Source organism: Struthio camelus, chromosome 20 (assembly GCF_040807025.1).
Source record: "Struthio camelus isolate bStrCam1 chromosome 20, bStrCam1.hap1, whole genome shotgun sequence".
In the NCBI taxonomy this organism is placed as follows: Eukaryota; Metazoa; Chordata; class Aves; order Struthioniformes; family Struthionidae; genus Struthio; species Struthio camelus.
This window is the reverse complement of record NC_090961.1, coordinates 2868903-2891798: the sequence shown is the minus strand read 5'-3', so window position 1 is coordinate 2891798 and position 22896 is coordinate 2868903. Positions and strand designations below refer to the sequence as shown.

The window sequence follows — 22896 nt, the reverse complement described above, 5'->3', positions numbered from 1 at the left end:
CCTATCTCCTCCTCTAATCACTATGTTACTGAATAAGATAGTGGATTTCTCCATCGTGCTGGCAGTGCAATGCTGCAGAGTTTTAGTAACATCAAGATTTTCCTTACTTTTTTTCTTGACCTCTGTAAGATATGGGGAAAAAATACTGAAAATAAGATTCTAAAATTTCGCCTTGTCTTTCAGGCAGGGTGCTGATTCCACCCAAGATGAAATTGCAACTTCTGCATTCCTCACAGTACAGCTGGATGAGGAGCTGGGAGGCAGCCCTGTGCAGGTAAATAAAAACATTGTGTGAATAAATTAGATATCCATTGCTTCCATGCACCTTGTGAGTGGTTGTGAGCCTTCTGTGACCTAGTATTACTAATGCTCAGGAGTTAATAATCACCATTTTAAATCAATTAGTGCAAATTGTTGACAACCAACAGAGCTTGCAAGGAGAAAGGAGAGGTAACACTTTGGGCATATTTAATTCCCCTTTGTGGGGGCAGCTGGATTGATGCAGACTACAAACTCCTGGAATCAACTAAGATATCTATTTTTATTCTTAATTTAAAATTAAATTGAGAGAAAAGGCATAGGACTTAGAGTGCCTTTGGCATTCGAGGAAGGCGTGAGAAGCAAGCAAACCGTCCATGAGAATGAAATATTTCAGTTAGATTTTCTAAAATGAAACAGAAAAGGTCTGACATTGAAAGGGTTGAAGGGCTGAGAAACAGTGAGAAAGGCTAATGCGTTCTGAAAAATGGAAGAGGATGCATTTGTAATTCTTAGAAAAATGAGTAAGTTACCAAAATGCGTGAGCTCTCCTTACATCAGAAGGAAATGATGTTTAGGATCCTCTCTGTATGCTGCATGATACCAAAAGGTAGTGGACAAACCCAGTCGTATAGTGGTAGTGGCCAGCTGCAGTGGAGGTGTTGGGGAGAGGCTGTGTGCCTAACTTACACTCCACCTATTCTGCAAGAAGGCTTTGAAAGTGGCCAGTATGTGACAGGAGGTTTTTATGACTGTCACTTGCTGGCCTGTATGCCAAAGGATCACTCTTCAATTAAAATGAAATGACAATTTTGAGAATTCAGTTTAAACACTAGTCTGTTTTCATGTGGGAAGTAATAACTCAGCTCCCATGACCAGCTAGGTGCTGTATGAAGCTTCCAGCTGGAATGGTGGTGGTAAAGGCCATTTCCAGCAGATCTCGTGCTATTAATAATCAGCTTAAAACTGACAATCAGGTGGGGGTTTTGTTTTTTTAGAAACGAGTAGTGCAAGGAAAAGAGCCACCTCATCTGATGAGCATGTTTGGTGGAAAGCCCTTGATTGTTTATAAGGGTGGAACCTCCAGGGAAGGAGGACAGACAGCACCTGCAGAAACACGGCTGTTCCAGGTCCGATCCAGCACCTCAGGAGCTACCAGAGCAGTAGAGGTATGTGGGAAGAGAGCCAAATTTCATGTTGTAAGCATAGGTGGTGGTAGGAACGCAATCCTTTTGAATAGAACAAAGGCCTAATTCTACTTTCTGATGTAAACTGAAACACACTTCGAAACCTGTATAAACTGTTAAGAGCTTCCCCTTTTCCCATGGATAAGTAGTAGTGGTTATCACTATGTTTTCATTGGTTTATTAGTGTCACTTTGATTATATTTAAGCCCTTTTCTCTTAAGTCCTCAATAGATGTTGTACCCTGTATACAGTGATACTTTTCAAACTGCTGAAAACAATCAGGATCTGGTGTGGAATGTCAGGACCTGTTCTAAGTGTGTGTGTGACAACACTGCTACTAGCGAAAGATAGAAAGTGCTAAATACTTAATATGCAAATGTTTTGCCCTGTGTCTTAAAAAAAAAAAAAAAAAAACAGATAAAGAAATCCTGGTCAATAGCGATAGGTGAGATAAGGAGCGTTGTTTTATGTCAGCACCAACTTGCTAATTTTCTAGCTTCATGATGGCGTATCTTTGCCGACGTAGAGGAAATTATGCCAATCAGTGACTTATCAGCCAAAATGGCAGGGATATTGCTCTACAAAGGTCTCCCCAGCAAGTTCTTAAATCTCCTGTCACAACCATTAAGATCTGGCAAAATGACAGCTCCAAGTATTCTTAGCATACGTCACTTGTATGCATAGATTAGAGAAACACACATTTATTTACTTTCCTCATATGATTAGTCCTAGGTCATTACTCAGTAGACAAATACACAGCATCTCTGGTAACCTTACATGCTTGCACTGAATATCTTGTTTGAAGTTTATTCAACAATAGGTACTGATTATTATTTTGAAATAATGAGCTCTGTGTAGAGGATGGTTACGCCTGACCCATGCAATGTTCTTTCTTTTCAGCTGGATCCTGCTGCCAGTGAGCTGAATTCCAATGATGCCTTTGTCCTGAAAACTCCCTCTACTGCTTACCTTTGGGTTGGCCAAGGAGCCAGCAATGCTGAAAAATCAGGAGCACAAGAGCTGCTGAAGATTCTGGGAGCTCGCCCAGTACAGGTTTCTGAGGGCAGAGAGCCAGGTGAGGGAGGCACAGCTGAGTTTGAGATTATTTTCATATAGCTACACTTTATCAGTCAGTGATTGTTTCATGGATATTTTCTTTTATCTCCCAGAACAAGGAAAGATGGACATAGGCACAGAACAGCTTCTCCGAACTGTCTTCACTATACTTAACAGCACACTCATGTTTATAGGCCCTCCATACTTTCTGAGTTAAGACAGACAACTGCATGACACAGATCACTCTGCTGTGTGGAGTCCTCAGGTCCTATCCAAGCCATTCTGCTACTTTGGATTCCATGTATAGTTGGATCATCAGTATCTTGTTCTCTTTTGCAGATAATTTCTGGGCAGCTTTGGGTGGAAAAACTGCTTACCGTACCTCTCCCCGGCTGAAGGACAAGAAGATGGATGCTCACCCCCCTCGTCTTTTTGCATGCTCCAACAAGAGTGGGCGCTTCACTGTGAGTGTCTGGGAAGATAGTTAATTAATTCACCATCCATCTGACAAGTCCCAGTCTGCTCCTGAGTCAACCAGTAGGCAGTTACACCTTATCTTCTGTTGCAATGTTTCCTCTAGAAGGAAAGCATCAGCACCATTTTTCTATAGAGATAGCAGCTAGTTCTATAGCACTGTTACCAGCACAACAACTTTCTTCAACAGCAAGCTCGTCCTCCCTTCATTAACAACTAGCTTTCAAACTCCTCTAATTTTGACTCAGATATCTTTCAAGTAAGAAGACGCAGCATTAAATGTTTTGTGCATGAGTGAAAGACTAATGAGATTCACAGAAGACGATACTAGAACCAGTGTGAATCACATTTCCCCTGCTGAGGTAAAATGGTGCTTGGGGGTATGTGCTCATCTTTTAACCTTGTTTTCCAGATTGAAGAAGTTCCTGGAGATCTGATTCAGGATGACCTTGCTACAGATGATGTTATGATCCTTGACACATGGGACCAGGTATGTCGCACTTATCTAATGAAGAGGGAAGCAAGGAATAAGCAATATGTGGCTCTAGAGACCCAAATTGCAATAGCTAGAAGACTTACTGCATCTTAGCATCCTTTTATCTTCAGGCCTGAGAACAAATTATCTCACTAATGACTTTGAAGAGAGCTTGCAACCAGCATTTGAGAAAAGAGTTGGTGTCCTGCCGCTTCTTTTGGTTAGCTTACAGGCTGAAGAAAACAGACTTTTGTGTATTATATGTACACTCCATATCTATGAACTTCTTAATAGCAGCATCCTTGTCCTGTCTGTAGACAATTGACAACCGTTGTTAGGATTCAACGGTTTAAGATAATGACACATCTTCTGTTACTGAAAACAGAGGGCTCATTAGTGGCTGTGCATAGTCAGCCAAAAGGCAACTTAGAGATGAATTTTTGTATTCATTCTATGTAAAAATGATGTTCAAAGACCAGCTAGTTCTTCCTAATATTAAGCTAGTATATAATTTGTTCACATATCTAGAATTTAATGCAGATAGAGTGCAGTCAAAAAGCTTCTTGTTGGCTACCAGTAGCTCTAGTTACTTAATTCAATGTTAAATCGGTCAATAATTCAGGCACACCTGAACAAACGTCCTAGTTTTTTTATCACACTCGTCTTTACTTATTGAGTTTTTGCCTAACTTACTTATGCTTTCTTTCATATAGAGATCGTTGCTGAAATAATTCATGTGACTTTTTATCTATAGGTCTTTGTATGGATTGGAAAGGATGCCCAAGAAGAGGAAAAGACTGAGGCCTTGAAATCTGGTAATGCCATCACATTTTCCTCCCTGAAATAAACCTCTTTTTTTCTTTTCCTAGCGTTTGATCATAAGGCAGGCAATTTCATACACTGAGAAATGTGTCTTAATCACAATATAAAATTAAATGCTGTGATCAGCCAAAGGAATCAAATATGTCTAGAAAGGAGGAGCCCTAGAATCAGCAGAGAGGTGCAGTTGTCAGACACCCTGTGCTCACCTCTCAATAGTGAAAAAGTATCCTTGTGTCTCTAAGCAGGTATAGATTGCCACTGTCTCAGTGTGTGTGTGTGTGTGTGTGGGGGGGAATGATCCTAGACAGTTAAAGCTCTGATATGAATTATCACTTTGCATCTGACCATATATGATGGCATTTTACTGCTTAAATTTAACATTCATTAGCAATGTTTTCATGTAATTTGCAAGTGAAAAGAACATTTTATAGTCCTAATGTAAGCTTTCTAGCTACCTACCAGCATGTCTTTTATTAGATGTAGATAAAACCACAGAATGAAAGGTTATTTTATTTTCTTGTTAAAGGAACGATCTGAAATTCTATCTCTCGTGTGCATTTAGCTATAATTAAGTGTTTTTTTAGCTGTTGCTTTATACGAATTGTTCTCTATGGGGTTTCCTTCTCCTTGTGTATTTACAGCGAAACGGTACATTGAGACTGATCCTGCCAGCCGAGATAAGAGAACTCCAGTCACACTCATTAAACAAGGATTTGAGCCTCCCACCTTCTCCGGCTGGTTCCTGGGCTGGGATGACGACTACTGGTCTGTTGATCCTTTACAGAGAGCAATGGCGGATGTGGATGTCTAAGTACAAAGGGGGTTGTTTTTTGGAAAAATTTTTTTTAATAGAGCAAGTTTAGTGCCTTCAAGAGCTATTTCCTCCTGCAGGATGCACATTAACAAGGCAATAATTTTAATAGCCAATTAGCTGTGCAATGATTACCAAAAGAATCATGACCTGTCATACTGCCCTCCCCCTTGCTTTGATTATATTTAATACAATAAAGCTTGTATTGTATATGTGAAGACTAAAAAACGTTGATTTTGTTACGAGGAGGAAAGGTTAAACAGAAGCTATAGGTCCAGAGTTTAAATTTTTTGAAACAAATACACCTTAAACAAAAATCTATACTTTCCTTGTGCCATTTTTTTTGAAAGTGTACTTTCTACCAAATGTTCACAGAAAAGACGCTTTTGATTTTTAGGTTGTTTTTGCTTTTTTCCCACCTCCAAAATTATCAGAAGCATTTGAGACCCTGATAAGTTAACACGATGCTAGTTCTTCAACAAGTCCATCAATAGTAAGTAGCATGATTTTTTTTTATTCAAGAGGAGAACAAAACGTGTGCCACTGTTGTCAACATGAATTCACATGGGTGGCTAAGCTACAACAGTAGCAGTGGGAGTTACAGATTCTCTTCTCTTCCCAGCGGATTAATGGCAAGCAATTACTTTGTTTCTCATTGCAAGTGCGTGAATACAGAAATGCTAGTTATTACAGCTTGATTAGCCCTATTTCTTCCCCTCAAAAAAACAAAAAGTAACCCTCCCCCCAACTTACTTATATTAACCAAACTCCGAACACACATGCAGACTGGTGTATTGCTTTTATGATGCAGAGGAAAATAAAATCTATTCACAACAGACAAGAAAACAAGAAGCAGCAACAACTAGCTCAAGCTCTTACAGCTCTTACAGATGCTCAGGCATCTTTTTTTTCTAAATCTAGGATCAGTTTGCCACTTTTAATCACGATACACTTAAACAGACCTTGTGGTTACTAAAAATACAGAACTGATCATGGCAGAAAGGTGATTAAAAACAAGATACAAACTTTATGCTGGCCAGTGTGAGAACAAGGACACTTAATCATCTGTCTTGGGTTTTCATTTTCATCTCCCACTAGATGCTGGTAGCCTGAGCCTTCCCTCAATGTGGCCTCTGATTCTTATCTGCCTTTAATCTGTAGTTTTAGCTGCTAAACATATGCAAAGTATGACAACAGTTTAACAGATAAGCATATGAAGACTACAGAAACTGAAAAAATTATCTACTTTTGGTAAAACCAAAGTATAAACCCCTGGCAGCACAACCAATAACGCAGGTCTGCTGAGATGCAGCATCAACAGGTAAATAGCTACCACTCTGTTAGAACAGATAAGTAAGAGGTACAGCATCTTCTCTTAACCACCCCTCCATCTAATTTCAGATATTTCTAATTTCAGATATTTCTTATTTGCCAACAGAGAACTTCTCAACCCCAATAGAGAACTTCAGCTGTAGTCTTTCAAGCATGACTAAAATTAAGACAGGAAACCTATTTACAAGAGTCATTACTCTGGTACCCTTTTCTCTTTTTTTAGAAAAAGATTTTTAAAAGAGAAGCAGTACAAATAAAGGCATTCCCAGGGACTTTTCAGTGCTTTAAAGAGGCACAAATCTATGTGGACAAGCCACCCTGACAACAGGTTAGCGCATCAGTGACTACAAGCATATTGTATCCATAACTACAGCCTGTCCATGCCATGTCCATTTCATTTCAGTAATGTTGGCTAATAACTAGTCCTTGTAAATGGGAAATCGTTTTAGGAAGCTGTGAGCCTGATTTTCAGAAGTAGCTAATACCCAGTCCTCCGTCCACTGTTGTTATTGTCCTAATGTAAGCTAAAGGACTAGTCCATATGACAATGATCCAAGAAGACTCCATCTCATATAGCTACAGTCCAAGAGAATATAGTTTGGGGCTGTTTCCCTTCCCTTACAGGGCCGCAGGTCCTTTTATTAAAAGGAATACTTCTCTCAAATTATGCATGGCTTTTGAAAGTAACCGCCTCTCAAGTGCTGGATCATTGCCTCATCCTCCACCCAAGTGGTTGTATATACTATTTGAAAATAGGTTACAGATTATAGGTTTGTCATCCAGGACAGCATGAACACGTGTTAAGATCACAATCTGCTTGAACCAATTCTGATAGATTTTGAATCTTAAATATTTTGATTATCCAAATTAACAAACATTAGATACAAGTTTTCTCATCATACACTCAATATAACAAAAAAGCTGTCTCAGAAAACCCATTTATGCTAACAATGCCTTAAGCTCTAATACACAGATAATTCAGTTTTGCAGACATTCTCTGTGAGGCGGAAAAAAAAATTCTTCTTTCCAATGCATCTAGCGATTTACACCTATAACACCCTGCAGCATATCTATGGGCAATGGAAAGACGATGGTGGAGTTCTTTTCTGCAGCAATGGTGGTCAAGGTCTGCAAATAACGAAGCTGAAGAGCAGCAGGGGACTCTGTAATAACCATGGATGCCTCTTTTAGGGCCCTGGAAGCATTCATTTCACCCTCAGCTGCAATTACCTGTGAAACAAAATGAATAAAATAAACAGAAGATATCTGGCACAAGGGTAAACTATTTCTCTGATGCCTTCAGTCTTAAGTCATAAACCAGAAATATCACTTACTACTTTGATGAAGTGACTTCCCCTTATTATAGCCTTTCACTGGTTCTGCCTTTTCTCTCACTCAGATATAAGCTACTTTTATTTGCTTTCAAGGCCCTGTATACCTATTTTTTCCCCCCTCACATTCAGAATCAGGATGCCACTTTAAAAGCTGGCATCGTAATTCACTTATTGCATTTTCTAAACTCATTTGCTCTATTTCCAAAAAACTGCTTTTGTGCTTCTTCCAACACTGCCTCTCACAAAAGGAACGTATGCCCCATATATACCTGCAAATACTTCTTAATCAAAGCTATACTTTTTTTTGTTGTCTCTAGAAAGAGCTTAAAAAAACAAGTGAATGGCATATTTCTTACCAGGAAATACCTTTTTAATTCCCTTACTCTTAAATTATGAACTCATTAGAGCATAAACAGATTTGTGGTCATTAATTTCTTTCACGTATAGGGCCCTTCCATGTTAGGACAACACATATTGTCCTAGGGTATCTATAAAGTAAGCCTGGATAGGAGGACAGCACTATTTTAACAGGTAGTGTTGTACTGGCATTGGTGAGGCAAAGGAAATGTATGTCAGCAGAGGCAAGTGCCACGTTCCCCTACAGAGTTCTATAGCCAGGATTCAATATTCTTTAACCATCAGGATAAATTATAAAATAAAATCATAAAATAATTAAACTTCAAAAAAAGTTCTATAGCCAGGATTCAATATTCTTTAACCATCAGGATAAATTATAAAATAAAATCATAAAATAATTAAACTTCAAAAAAAGATTTAGAAGTTTATATTTTGAGCGTTAACATAGGCTTAAAGACCTTTTCCTAGGTGCACCACCAAGTTTGTAATTGCGAGCCCCTCAGTCTAATGAAATTGTTTAGAACTTATATTGGTTTTCTATGAAAATATAAAACAAATTTTATGATTAGAACCTAAATTGGGTTTAAGAAACTCAAAACTAAGTGGAAGACCAAAATCAATCTCATATATATATATACACACACATACATATATACATATATATACACACACACATATATATAAAATCACATTTGTGTGTTAAGATTATGAACATCATAAAATCAGATGCAATTTTCACAGCATTAAATGAGTTGTAAATAAACCTCCCTTTGCCAAGACAAATTTTTAATATTTACAATGCAAGTTCCATTTTTGTGCAGACAGAAACCTCAAAATAGGTCATTAATATCTACCAAAAAACTTAATGTATCAGCTTAGTATACCAAAAACCAGAATATTTAGGGTTTTTTTTTTTTTTTTGGCTACTAGTATTTTAACAGAAGCTATAGCTGCATCTGTGGAGGTCAAAATAAGCTTTCAAGATAGGATTAACAAACCATCAGAGATGACAAATTCAAGGGCATAAAACACTAAGTGAGAAAGCTACCTTGCGAGTCCTAAAAAAATATAGTTCTAACTATTCCTGAGGATTTTAGACTTCTAGTCTTGAGTATTTAAAAATCACCCTCTCCCACCATGGGAGGGAAAACGGTATCATGACCAAACTGGTCAGCTGAAAGGTGATGAAACCAATATTACTGCTGTTTTACTTCTTAGATGCAGAAATTGAAAACAAGGTACCTACCGAAAATCAGGTCTAGTTAGAAGAAAAGCTGGAAACAGCTTAGCTCCTAATTCACTGCAGGCTCCAGCTAATAATCTCAAAATTACTCTGTTTATGATTTGTTCTTGGAGCAGGGTAAAAATTTAGTATTCTAAATTTCTTAAGAAAACTCCAACTGTGTGATCCAAAATAAAAGAGAGAAAGCACCCAGACACAGATTCATGAAAATCTTGTCCTGCATGCATATTGACCACAACCCAATCTGGCTGAGAATTTTTATTATTAACACCACCACAGGACATTATTGGGGGGGGGTGGGGTGGAGAGGGGAGCAGGGAAGAAGAAACATCCCCCCTCCTGTTGAAGCTATTACCTTAGCTCTTGCCTCCCGGGCAGCTTCTGCTTCTGCAGCCATTGCTCTCTGCAGTTGGACAGGTAATTTCACATCCTTGATCTCCACGCGTTCCACCTTAATGCCCCAATCATCTGTTGCCTCATCAAGTGTGGCCTGTTTAAGGCAGGACAATTAAGTTAAACAATCCACTTAGCTGCAAACAAATGTCCAAATTTGAAGAAGGACTAAACAAATGAATTATCTTACAATTCTTGGATTTTCTATGTAGGGGCTTTAGTATTTGAGCTATGCTTTTATACTTATCAAAGCATGACTGTTGTAAACTAACACTTTAAAACAAAGCTTGATTAGTTTAAGAAAGGGACTCTGTGGCATCATTGCCTTCAACAGCAGAGTATTGACTTAATGATCCAGGAAAGCCTTCCTCTTCTATATCCTTCTTCCCACTTGCTTGTCTCACTGGTACATAATTGCTTTATTCACTTATTTTTATTATACAGAATGTCATCCCAATAGCTCTCGATAGTGTTTTTTCTAAAGCTCCACATCCCAACTTGGTTTGCCTTCTAAGTGATAAGTCAAGTCCTGACCTGTAAGTTACCCATAGGATTGCTGCTTAACTTATGATTCAGTGGATTGCTACAGTAAGGCTCCTCATACCTGCATGCTGTGTGCAATTTCTTCACGATCAGAGAGAATCTGAGAAAGGTTTTTAGTCCCCAGAACATTCCTCAGAGTAGTCTGTGCTAGCAGGCGAGTGGCTGAGTCAGCATTTGTTATGTTTGCTACAGCAAGGGTGGCATTCTGGACTCTGTAATAAACCACTCCATCTACATTAACTGTCACAGAGTCCTTGGTCAAGATCTAAAAAAACAATGAGGAAAACAATTAAGCAGAATAATTATTGAATCTAATGATAGTGACATGCTTGTCTTACTGGACACAGTCCTAATTTTGTCACAGTAAAGCAACTGTCTTGAGAAAAAAACCAAACATATTATACCTATGTGCATATACATACGCACAGTCCTTCCAGTATAGCTCTGTCAAAGTAGGACTAAAGATGGGATTATAACACTCATTGCAAAATATTACAGCAATGCTAATGGAATTTATGTTACATATAACTCACTTCTTCAAATTCACAGAAGGACTTGCAATTCATGCAAGCGACAAAAGAAAAAAAAATCAGAAATAATTCACACCAAAATACACATGGTCTTTCATGTGGTAAACTTTGCTAGTTTCATAATAATAGGTTAGTGTACCATAACCAAGCAGCAAAAAAAAAAAAAAAGTCTATTTCAGTGAGGCTTACAGCAGATATATAAGAGGCAGGTTGACTCTATAGGAATTCAAGAGGAATGCATAATTAAGGACCAAGCTGCAAGAACGTTAATGAAAATTGAAAGGACTAACGCTCCAAGAATTACTTTGTTTAAATGCAGAGATATGGGACCATTCCATTTAAAATGGGCTAAATCACATTCCCTAGTTAAAAATATAAAGTAGAAACATCAAAGAAAGGCTCATTTGATGTTTTCTACAGAGAAAGAAGGCTAACAATATGAATACCATTGCAAATATAGAACACCTGAGATTCTCACTTCCACTTAACTTCAGTCACAAGACTATTGATGACACAAGATATGTCTGTCTGGCTGTGTCAGTTTATAAAACAAGGGCAAAATAGGCAACCTATTTAAAAAGCAGGTGAGGAAAGAGGAAGTGTATTTCAGCTGCACTTTCAAAGAAATGCCACAAATGGGAGTTTCCCATACGGCAGGTGTGAATGTCATTGAAGGCAGTTCTCAGTTGCTGCTTATTCTGTAACATGGGAATGGTCAATGCCAGAGACTCTACCACAGCAACGGCTGTGCAAGTTACTTTTGGAAACTGCAAAACCTTTAAAAAAGGGATCTTGCTATATAATGCTATACCATAGAGATTTCTGCTTAATTCCCAGCTTGTGACTAATTAATGCCCTGAAATACTGAAATCTGGGAAGTACTTTCCCAATTTCAGAAAAACAGTGCTTGCAGGTACAGAATAAAAACTTTAATCCTTTCTTATTACTACAGGATATTACAGTCAGAAGCTTTCTACAATCCACAGATATTTATATGCTGTGTGACACAGCAACCCAAATGGAGCAAGAAGCACTCAGCTGCATGAACCCACTTATAAAGACAGCATTTTAACTTAAAAAAAAAAAAAAAGAAAAAGAAAAAAAGGATCACTATGCATATTTATTTCACGACACTTCTTCGAACGATTAGGATTAGAAGAAGGTCCAGTTTGCTACTGAAATGCACTCTTTCCTCATTGGCTGGCTGAAGAGGTTTTGTGTTTTTCCGTTTTACATGCCAATAAAAAACACAAAACTATAACTGCTCATATAGCAATCTAGCTAGTATCCTCACAAAAGCCTTTTTGCTGCCTTGAGCCCTCAACTGCTTATATAATTTTTAAATATTTCCCAAAGAGTGAAGTATACTACTGTTCATCAAGTTAAGAGCCTTAATACTGTACATCCTCAGATGTGGAAAAGTATGACATGGCATTACTTAAAAAGTCAACTAAACTAATAAAAAGCTTTAGCTGTAATAAAAGATTAAAAAAAAGATGATAGCACCAAGAACATCTCTCCTTTAAGTTTAGAGAAAGAGAGAGCCACCCACATGAGGTATTCTAGAAAAGACTGGAAGGTTTCACTGAAGTATGATTTAGCTACTTACAAAATTGGTTTTGCCAGCCAAAGGCCTGCTATAGTTCAGCTACCTGGGTATCAGCCATAGTTGTGCATTTAATTAGAAATATCTCCATTATGATCTAGCTGCTTATTGCCCTTCTTCGAGGTACTTCCAATTTAAATCTCACTGTATGCTATTAATTTAATATATGGTGATTTCTTAGACAAGCTGCAGAGGAAATCCAACTTGTGAACATCCTCAGGGCTAGATTCAAGTGGTGTACTGAATTTTACTCTTGTACGTTAAGCAGAGGATGCACTTGCAAAGATAAAGACAGATATTCTTGAAGGTCTAGGGATAAAGTGACTGAAGAAAGAGGGTACACTAATATTTTTCACTTAACTTTAAAAAAAAAAAAAAAACCACCAAAATATGCCATATGACCATGGGAAGAGGTGTCCTAATCCCTTGTCAGAAGATTTTGCAAAGAAGTTATTTGGCAAGAGAGGGGGCTGTGAGCTACTTGACATTCAAGACTTACTTGCTTTGTGCTTCCCCGATCTATTGGTTTTAGCAGGCTTTTCACAGTAGTGTAAGGCAGAAATCATGTTGTACAAATAAAAATGTATTTTCGCTTTTACCTATTGAAAACAAACAAACCTAAACCCATACGCATAATTTAATCAAGTCGAAAGAAAAACTGTAGAACTGATGGGTTCACTAATGGTACACCAGCAGCTGCAATCACATTAGGTCTGCCAGTGATTAGGTTTCTACCAATTACCCTTTTAGACTATACTATGACAGTTGCCATTTGTCTAAATCTGCAACTAATGATGAGCCATAAACTGACTGGCAAATATGACAGGAAACAGATGCACGAGACAGGTTGCATCAAACAGCTTTGTCTTGCAATATACACCAGACACGTGGGGGATACAGTTATACTCATCAACACACAGTTGTTCAAGAACTTATTTTTTAGAAGGCTGCTTGTTTTTTATTCTTTTGTTATCTGTTGAGTCGGCATCATTTAATTCAACTAGCTTAATGCTGCTGAGAAACTCTGCTAAAAAATTAGTTTCCAAGAAAAACAGACTAGAAATATTGGTAATCCTTTTTTGCATTTCTTTAGGACTTTCAAACTCCAAGACATCAGAGGATGCTAGGTGGAGTACCCCTTCATAACGTTCCTGTGCATAGTAGGGCACAGGAGAAGCATGTACACTAAACCCATGTAAACTGTAAGACAGTGGGCCATTAACATGAGTTTCTATTAATAGCATTTGCTAATAACTTCATCCATTACTTTAACTAGTTTATATATCTAGATAAATTGACATAGGAAAGATCACTGCTTCTTTTCCACATTTCTCAGAAACAATGACAGAATCAAGCAGGAAGTCCAGCAGTCTTGATTCCAAATCACTCCCATTTCACTTAATAGACAGTATTATTATTATCTTATTTGTTCCTTAAAGGACAGTATAATTTGTTTTCTTTCATGGACCTTGTCTTATTGAACCATAATATAGGCTATATTCCTCACAGTACATTGAAGCTGCACAAATAGAAAGCAAGAGATCTACATGAAAACCACATCCTACCCAATACTGAGAGGGGGAAAGAAAGAAGAGGATACAAAAAATTCTGCAAACACTATCAGACACAAAGCTAAGTGCAAACTCACCTCTTGGGGTGGAATATCAAAAGAGATGGTCCTCATATCCACTTTGATGAAGCTGTCTGTGCAGGGCAGGACAAAGAACAAACCTGTACACAAAATCCATCCAACAGGGTGTGACAATGGGTCCTTAAGACAAACGAAACTTGCTACTGAAGTAAGCTTAAATCTAACCACTGTAGCTGTGGTTAGATTCTGTCATAAGCTCAGCAGCATGTTTGTTAGTGGCTTTAACACTGGAATAAGATTTTTAAAGGACTGTATGCTAAGAAAGTGTTTTATTCAGGTCCAACTTGTTTAGGAAAATAAAAAGAACTCCATTTCAGCTATTTTTGAAAATCTGCTCCCACATAGTAACTGTGGGGCCTAATTCTGCCAGGCAGAACTATCAACCTCTTTTTGTTCCTGTATATCACTGTATTTCTTCAACATTACAGCAATGTGAAAACATTTCAAAATCTTGAGGAAAATGATGGAAGAATGTACTGCCCCTTACAGTCACTTTGTGCAACAGGAACAACAGCTGAAAGCAACATTCTTTCAGACCTCATCAGAATTTCCAATATACAAAGGCAAGTTTTCAAAACTATCAAACAATTGCTTCTATTTCTTTTGAACAACAGTGAGACTTTCAAACCACTTGGGCTTTAACTGAAATACTAAGCTTCTTTTTAAAAATGGCACATCTGATGCCATTATTTTTCCTTTCACATTCTGCACTTTTGATTCTACCTAAAGAATATGCATTAACTAAGGAGATTTGGGCAAGATTCACAGATAATTAGTTTACTATCTTCTCCGTATAAAGTAACGGCATCCTCTCACTGGGAGCTGAGAAATTCTTGAGAAATCCACTCACTAGTCTAAATACAATGCCTTTACACAGCTATTATTTTGCCAGTCATTTAATTAGAACAAATATGAACAATGCTGTACAGGACCTACCTGGTCCCTTTGCTCCCCCTTTTAAGATGCGTCCAAGTCTGAAGATGATAGCTCGCTCATATTCCTTTATAATCTGTAATAAAAGTTGGAAATCATGCAGAGGTTTCCATAAGCCCAGAAGCCATATCAGGTTCCAAACTACATATATAATAGTCTAAAACAGTCTCAGGTCTCATATGTAACATGTATTACATTTCATTTCTACATGGGATGCTTTTGAGAATTTTAGCTTAAACTCTATTGTCAAAAGCAAACAACAAAAGGAACAGTAATGACAATTTTCCTGAAGAAATATTCTTCAGACTGAGGCACCATCTATCAAGAGCAGAAGCAGCAGCAGCTTCATCTTGGCAGGACTGAGCACTAAGAACAGCCATCAGGAATGTCCTGGCAACAAGATGACAAATTGCAGTGGATGAGATCCAGCAGAGATTTTCCAGCTCTAATTCTGATGGGGTATATTAGCTGAAACAAAGCAGGATTTATTTCCTCCATTCTGGAAACTGGAAAACATCAAGCTCAAAGCGATTACAGATGACATATTCTTGTAAGAATCCGTCATACACATATTACTTATATATTTATATTATATACCTTATGTTTACACACATACCCTTAAGAATCAATCCCCCAAGATTAATAACTTATTCTTGCAATTATTCTGATCTTTCAAACTAGTTTATATACTAATGAACACTGCGTAGCAGTAGTAAAGATGCCAGCGTAAGCATCATTATGACTAAAACACTGTAATAACGCTTTTCTTTTTTGTTTGAAGATTAATGTAGTGAAATGTTGGGGATTGCCATATACTGCGCTACGGTTCAAGAAAGAACAGTTAGATTCACTTGTTTTTTTAAAAAAAATAAGTAATACAGTGAACAGTAATAACCACTAGGAAGTATTTGTATTGTTTAAATTTTTAGTCCAACTTGTCAGGGAACAATTACCTTTATGCACATCCAGATTGATATAGGAAATGTAATAACAGTGAAAAAAAATGAAATGACCACCAGGATCCATCCACACAAACCAAGGCCAGTATTAGAGTCATCTGGAAGAGAAAAGCAGAAATTAAGATTTTAAAACTAAGCGTGCCTGCTAGAAAAAGCAACTACCTTGTTATATTTATGTCGAATATCCCTTGAAATAAGTCATTGTTAGGACTACTAGTCTGGCCAAACTCACTAGGTTAGGTCAGAAGTCGAACTGCAAGCCAAATTCTGCTTTCATTTCCACTGAAGTCTCTAGGAGTTGCTAAAGGCATGGTCCAAATAATATTCATGCAGAACTGAAGTATGCTCTTTCATAGACACACCTGTAACTAACAGGTTTAAATATAGACTCTCAAATACCTCCTTTTCCCCAATTTTCTCTAGCAAAATGACCAATAAGCAATAGTAGAAATCCCATTCTTTCTAAACACACTGTACAAAGAAGTCAGAGCCACACTTACTAAATAATGGGTAAGACAGAAATACCCTATGGCCTATCAAACAACTTTAGTGAGAGTGCACATAAAATTTGATTTCTGTTCCAACCGTCATTGATATGGGTCTGAGAAAACCACCATTCCCAATTCTGCTTTATCTAGGAAGTAGAATAAGGGGTAGCACAGGATTAGCTGGCCACAGAAATAAGGTATCTATAAAGCATTTCTTGGAACGCTTAGCAGCAAACATTATAGTTTTCTGTCATGAAATGGCATTTCTTACCTATACCAACTGAAGATATTTCCAGAAGCAACAAAACCCCAAAACTAGTGGTTTCAAATACTATAGAGCTAAAAAAAAGCAGAGTATCATGAGAAAATACAGACATGCCATCACGCATTCATAAAGCAAAAGGAAGTTTCTTATCCTGCCAACTAAGACTCTCAATAAGCTGCCAAGAGCCCATTGCCAAGCAGGGAGATCCCAGGCTGAAACTGAGCACTCACAATCATCATATTCCTACTACAGAGATTAGAACAGTGATACTGAAACCCATCTTCCTCACTCCATCCTTAAAAAAAAAAAGAAGCTCAAAATGCCAAGAAGCATGCAAAGCTTAGAATACAATTTTCACATTTAGATGAAAGAATGTCTCTTTAGGATCACACTTCTTGATTTTGCTAAACTATAAATACACCCTTACAGTGCTGCAAATACACAATTATTATCTTATCTCGATCAACACCACAACTACTTAAAGGACAGGAGCCTTATTATCTAGGGAACTGCGTTCAGTAACTTGTTTAAAATAGATATCGCATTAAAGAATCTACAACTTTCAGTTCAGCTCTACCTGGAGTTACAGATTGCTTTCTACATTCACTAGACACAAAGACAATTATTATTCATTTATTATTTGTACAACAATATAGACCATTTATAAGAAACATGTCTCTGAGTCCCCACCCTAACAATTATTGTCAGTAGATGTCCTTTTATAATAGAGCAAAATCTCAATTTTGAAAAAAATCCATTGATTTTAACAGCTCCAGATAGATGAGTCAGCATTCTGGGGGGCCGAGCACCCACAACTGAATTCAGCAAGAGCATATGTGCCATGGATAAAAAGGGAGGCAAGAGATGAGTCACTAGATATCGCTAACCTCGAAAGCAAATAAAAGTATATATTTTGCAAGTTTCCATTCGTAATAGTTGACTAAAGTAAAAGGAGTCAGGAAAAGGACTAGGAACGGGTATTCCAACTTCCAGTCCTCTTTTCCACAGATGGCGAGCCTGAGAAGGCCTAGCCTTTCAAGTAAGACTGAATAGGGAGATAGAGCAGAATTGTACGTTTTGATTCGCACAGTATCTTGAACTTTATAAAGTTTTTCAAGACTTCCAAAGGCAGTTTTATCCTTCACTATAATAACCCTCACAGCATTTTAAAGTTCCTCTATGGAACGTTAATTCAGGATATTGCCCCATAAAGTTATTGCTACAGAATGGAAATACCACATTTCCAGGTCTTCTGTGAAAGTCAAGGAAATGTAATACCTGTACAGCTCTGTATTAAGCAACTGTCAGCATTAAGCAACACCTGCAAACTCATTACTGAAGGGAACGCATTTTTTTCATTTTACAAGAAGATATTAGTCCACCTAGTATCACAAAAAGTATTCACCGTCTACACAGATAGGGAAGAAAAGTCTCCCTCTCTCTTTCACTAACTTTTGTGAACCTAAAGGAGTTAAAGGTCCACTCTACAATTTAATGTCAAGGCTTCCACACCATCAATTTCTCTGCTCTTAGTAGAACTACAGCATTAAAAATAAAAATACAAAATAGTATTTACTCATTTGTTTCCCTGATGAACATGACAATTTACATTGAGTCTTAACCTCTGCCTTCAAGATTTCAAATAAACGCACAATTTATTTAGCAACAATAACTCTCCCATTAAGCAGTATAACTCACAGTACAAGAAATGTCTGAGATGTTCTCTCATAAAAACACATATAGAATACAAGAAACATGCTTGGCCTATATGAAATGAGCTTTTTATTATCGCAAACTTCAAACATCCCTTTCACGGCATTGCAGTAACTTCGATAACAACCGGCCATTCTTGTCAGACCTCTCGGTCAGGTTCATTGATGCTGGAACCTAAATAACAGGTAGTTCAACAGCACTGAAGTGAGACTCACAAATAAATGCAAAGACAGTGCAAGTATATATAATACACAGTCTCCGCTGCACCTCTTGTGGATTAGGCCTATCCCTTTCCACTTAGTGTTTACATGGCACTCAGTGCTGCCTACCTGGCTAGGCCTCCTCCCAGCTCTTTCACCCCTCATAGATGCGCATCTTTCAACAGAGGAAAAATGCAGTGTCTTTGTGTTTTGCAGATCATGACAAAAAACAGCTCTAAGAGATATTTCTTCCATTAAATCCCCAAACAACTGGGGAGCTACTGAGAATAGACTTGCAACGTATTTTGTGATCCAGAGGCAACACATGAATGAAAAGGATCATCTTTAATTTCTTGTACGTTTCTGTAGCACTCAAGATTATTAGCTCAAGAGCTAGAGTGAAAATAAAGAAAACTGCTTTTGTAGTGAAAGTTCTGCTTGGAGACTCCAGAGAACTGTGCTTTGCTTCTTCCTCAGCCAGAATTCCCCATGTGACATTTTTGATACTGTTACATAATCAAACTCAAAAAGGGGAAATGCAATTTACTCCTCCCAAGAAAAAAAGCCAAACCTTATTCATACCACAGATGTATGATCATTAACAATAATTGCTGATATATATTTAAATATTAATATACTGTAATGTATGCAGCTGCTGAAAAAAACAATGAGAAAAGACATAAGACAATGGCTTCAAAAAGACACCGTCAAAAACACAGATGATGTTAAAAATATGCAGATTGCACTGCATTTTCACCATTCCTACTGCTGTTGAAGCTGATCCTGATTTTAGAGGTACTGTAACTTTCAGAGATAGGGTATAAAAAATGTAATAATGAAAGAAAAAAAATAAATCAATGATTGCATTACAGCAGTTACTATTAATCACAGAACTGATATTTATCAGAAGGATCACGTATATTTAAAATATCCTTTAATGAAAGAAAAGTAAACTCCATTCTAACTATTTATAGCAGTCCTGAAAAGATGCTCAAAGCTCCACTTACCTCGAAACAAGCTCAACTCCACCATCTCCAACCATCCCACTAGAATTTTCTCATAGATATAAAACAGCACACAAATAAAAGAATAGGAAAAAAACTCCACCACACCCTAGAATTCATTTAATTAAATAAGTCAACTTAGTTACAAGATAAGGGTACAGATTTACCCAGCACTACCACGCTGACATTCAAAGTTCCAGAAATGGTAATTTCTTTTAGATTTACATACAATGTTTAGTTTCCTTAAGAGGCTCTAAGGCTTCAAAGTTATTAAAAACAAATTTAGGGAACTGCAAAATATGATGTCATTCCAAGAGATTACTTTCAGAGCTATGACCTAGGCCTATGAAAACAGGCAAGAATTGTTTCTAGTCTCAAGCAATTCACAACTTTCATCTTTTCTCTTAGAAACAACGTTGAGTTTAGGACTGACTGAGCAGATATATCCGTAACAACTAGTTGTGGGAATAGTACATTAAAGGTAGCATATGTGGAATGAAATTAAAATTTATCCATAACACAGTGGGAGATCCTAAATTTTCCAAAAAAAATACTGATTTCAATCTGAAAATGGGCATTTGAAGTAGCCATACCGACAGAGGAAGATGAGTAATAAAAAACAGTCTAAAAATAAATCCAATTTATTTGAATATAAATAGTATTATAATACTTTATTAGAACAAATACAAATGCTTAATAATTTCTCTTAGCTATTTTAGCTATCAGGGATAGCTAAGTTTTCAAAGCAACTGTTAACATAATTAAGCCTTGCAACCCCAACGTTAAATAAGTTGTGGCAGCAATTCTCCATGCTGCAGATGATGATGAGGCACCAACAGCAGAACGTCCATTTTTTCACTAGTAGCAACTCTGGCTTCTCAGCTTCAGTTATCTCTAGCTTGATTTTCTAAAGCCTTAAACACTGTCATACACCCCAAAGCGTATATTCATCCACTCCCGACTTTTCTCACTCTCTAGCAATGTTCTTGCCCTTTACTATCAACACATTCACAACTCACACCTGAAACTTAAATCAGAGAAGTCGTATTTGTGGAGAGTCTGCAATAAATTCTGTCTGTCCTTAAGAAATAAACCACAGAGAAGAAAGAGCATTAAAAACATTTTAACTGAATTAGCCTGGACATCTCCAAGGCTGACCAGAAGAGTTGCTGTTACTTTAGCAAAAAGTTATCACCTGATTCGTTCAACAATATTAACAATTTATAACAAATACCTACTGCTAGGGGCTGAGATAAAACAGGAACTTATCTTATTACTGCTTTAGGTGTGGCACACCCTTCACTCACAATTCATTTTTCCTAGGCTAGATCAGACAATTTGAACAAATACATCACTGCCAATAGCAAGAATGTGCCTGACTCGTAGTCGCTGCAGTGGGAAAGAACCTTCCTCCAGCATCATGCATAACCCACCAGATTTAAAACAAAATACATGAGAGATTAGACTGGACTGAATACAAGGCTGACAGTAACAGAGAGAAATCTCTTTCAGCTCCAACCCAGGACAGTTTGAGAGTGATGCAATTATATGACGATTACTCAACTGTTTGCTAATTAATACAGAATGCTACTTTTGATGAGAACTCAATGTTTCTTAAGAATATCTCAAAGCATTTCACATGGGAGATGTCCAAAGTTATTATGTCTGATTAATTAAATTATTATGTCTAATGCCTATTTAGTGTGTAGATGCTTACGACAAAAATAATTGCCAAGCAGCTTTAGCTGCCAAAACAATACAAATCACACAATAACTACAGAAGAAACAGGATCAGTAGCTTGTAGATTGAAAAGCTTGCAGAGTCACAGATGAGATGGTGAGGATCAGAGTGACCACTGCTAGATATTAATAACTAACATACTTAAGCGAGAATGAAACGTAGATCCTTTCCAAGGATACCACAACAAAGCATGTGCCATTAGGCATGGGGCCCAAACAGAGCTGCTGATATTTATACAACTCAGATTGCCCTTTGTGTCTAAGCAATCTTATACATACATTTCCTTCTCCAGTTGCCACTGATAAAACGCAAAATAAATCATTGCTTTTCTGTAATCTGTTTCTGAACATCACCTATTTAACAGAAAAATGCTGCAGCTTCAAGCGATGACTGAAGCTGAAACTACTAGTTACCTTATTTTAGTGCACTTCTGCAAATCTTACCCTCACACCTTCTAACCAAAAGGCCAACAAACGCTAGACTAACTTCTGCCTCGTCTAATGACTGCTACAGATCTAAGAAGAAAAAGCGAACTACAGCTTCTCTGCCCAACTTGAGAAAACATAGCAATCTTTTGCTAATCTTTTCCTCCAGTTACACCTTTCCAACATTTTGCTCAGGTCAAAGGCACTAATGGTGTAAACAACCAGTTTACAGTTCTCAAACTCTTTCTGTTCTCGTGTACAGATCCTGTTCCTCCGGGGTTACTTCTGTCGACTAGGCTCTTAATTATTTGTTGGCTTCACATCCCAGTGACCCATCTGAGTCACTGCACAGGCGAAAATAAAACAAGAAAAACCCCAAGTTACACAAGCACAGCAAATTTACGGTACTTTCTTTTCCTGCTAGGTTTCAAGCAGGAAACCGCGGCGCTGTCAGGCAATAGCGGGGAGTGACGGTTTCCAACCACCTGTCGGCTTTCGCCCCGCTTTTCCAGCCCGGCGCGGGGTCTCGCCCGGCCCGAGGGGCGGCCGGGGCCGGGCTGCTGCTGCCGCCGCCGCCGCCGCCGGCAGACGAGGCGGAACCGCTGCCGCTCGCTCCGTCTGCCGGCTTCGCTTGGGTAAAGGATCAACAAACTTCGCCCAGCGACAGAAATAATAATAATAATTAATAATAATAAAGCAGCGAGCCGCCTGCCAGCGCGCCGGCAGCCCCGACGGCCGGTGACGGGAACCGAGGGGCTGGCGCCGGGCCGGCGGGGGCGAGTCCCCCGCGCAGGGCTGTCCGCTTCCCAGGCGGGACGGGCCGGACCCGCTGCCTGCCGCCGCCGCGCCCGACGGGCGGGCTGAGGTGCCCGGGCCGCCCGCTCCCCTCTTACCGTCCTGGTTGGTCGGCCGCCGCCGGGCCCTAGGCGTGATCCCCGCTTCTTTATCTTCCATGGCTGCTGGCGCTGTCTCCTCAGAGCAGCCGCCCGAGGGAGGGCTGCCACCAGCCCGCCGGGCCCCCTCCGCTCCGCTCCGCTCCGCTCCGCTCCGCCCCGCCGGGCCGGGCTCCGTGCTGGTTCTGCCCCAAGGCGGAGGT

At 38.5% G+C, this 22896-nt stretch overlaps 2 protein-coding genes across 15 annotated transcripts in view; one reads left to right on the top strand and one right to left on the bottom strand.

The window, feature by feature from the left end:
• GSN (gelsolin) overlaps window positions 1-5301 on the top strand; it is a 40221-nt gene extending 34920 nt beyond the window's left edge. For all 14 annotated transcript variants that reach the window (XM_068915286.1, XM_068915287.1, XM_068915285.1 and 11 more), the window contains 7 exons: window positions 184-274; window positions 1257-1427; window positions 2346-2520; window positions 2841-2965; window positions 3388-3465; window positions 4205-4265; window positions 4914-5301. In XM_068915286.1, the coding sequence (XP_068771387.1) occupies window positions 184-274; window positions 1257-1427; window positions 2346-2520; window positions 2841-2965; window positions 3388-3465; window positions 4205-4265; window positions 4914-5083 (871 nt within the window). In that variant the 3' untranslated portion in view covers window positions 5084-5301. The remainder of the gene's footprint in view (window positions 1-183; window positions 275-1256; window positions 1428-2345; window positions 2521-2840; window positions 2966-3387; window positions 3466-4204; window positions 4266-4913) is intronic.
• Window positions 5302-5863: 562 nt separating this feature from the next.
• STOM (stomatin) lies at window positions 5864-22880 on the bottom strand. The gene is made up of 7 exons (XM_068915301.1): window positions 22694-22880; window positions 15959-16062; window positions 15009-15081; window positions 14070-14152; window positions 10347-10550; window positions 9705-9839; window positions 5864-7645 (listed from the first exon to the last, which is right to left on the bottom strand). Exons 1-7 carry the CDS (start codon window positions 22752-22754, stop codon window positions 7451-7453), a joined length of 855 nt encoding a protein of 284 aa, XP_068771402.1. The 5' UTR covers window positions 22755-22880; the 3' UTR covers window positions 5864-7450.
• Window positions 22881-22896: the final 16 nt, after the last annotated feature.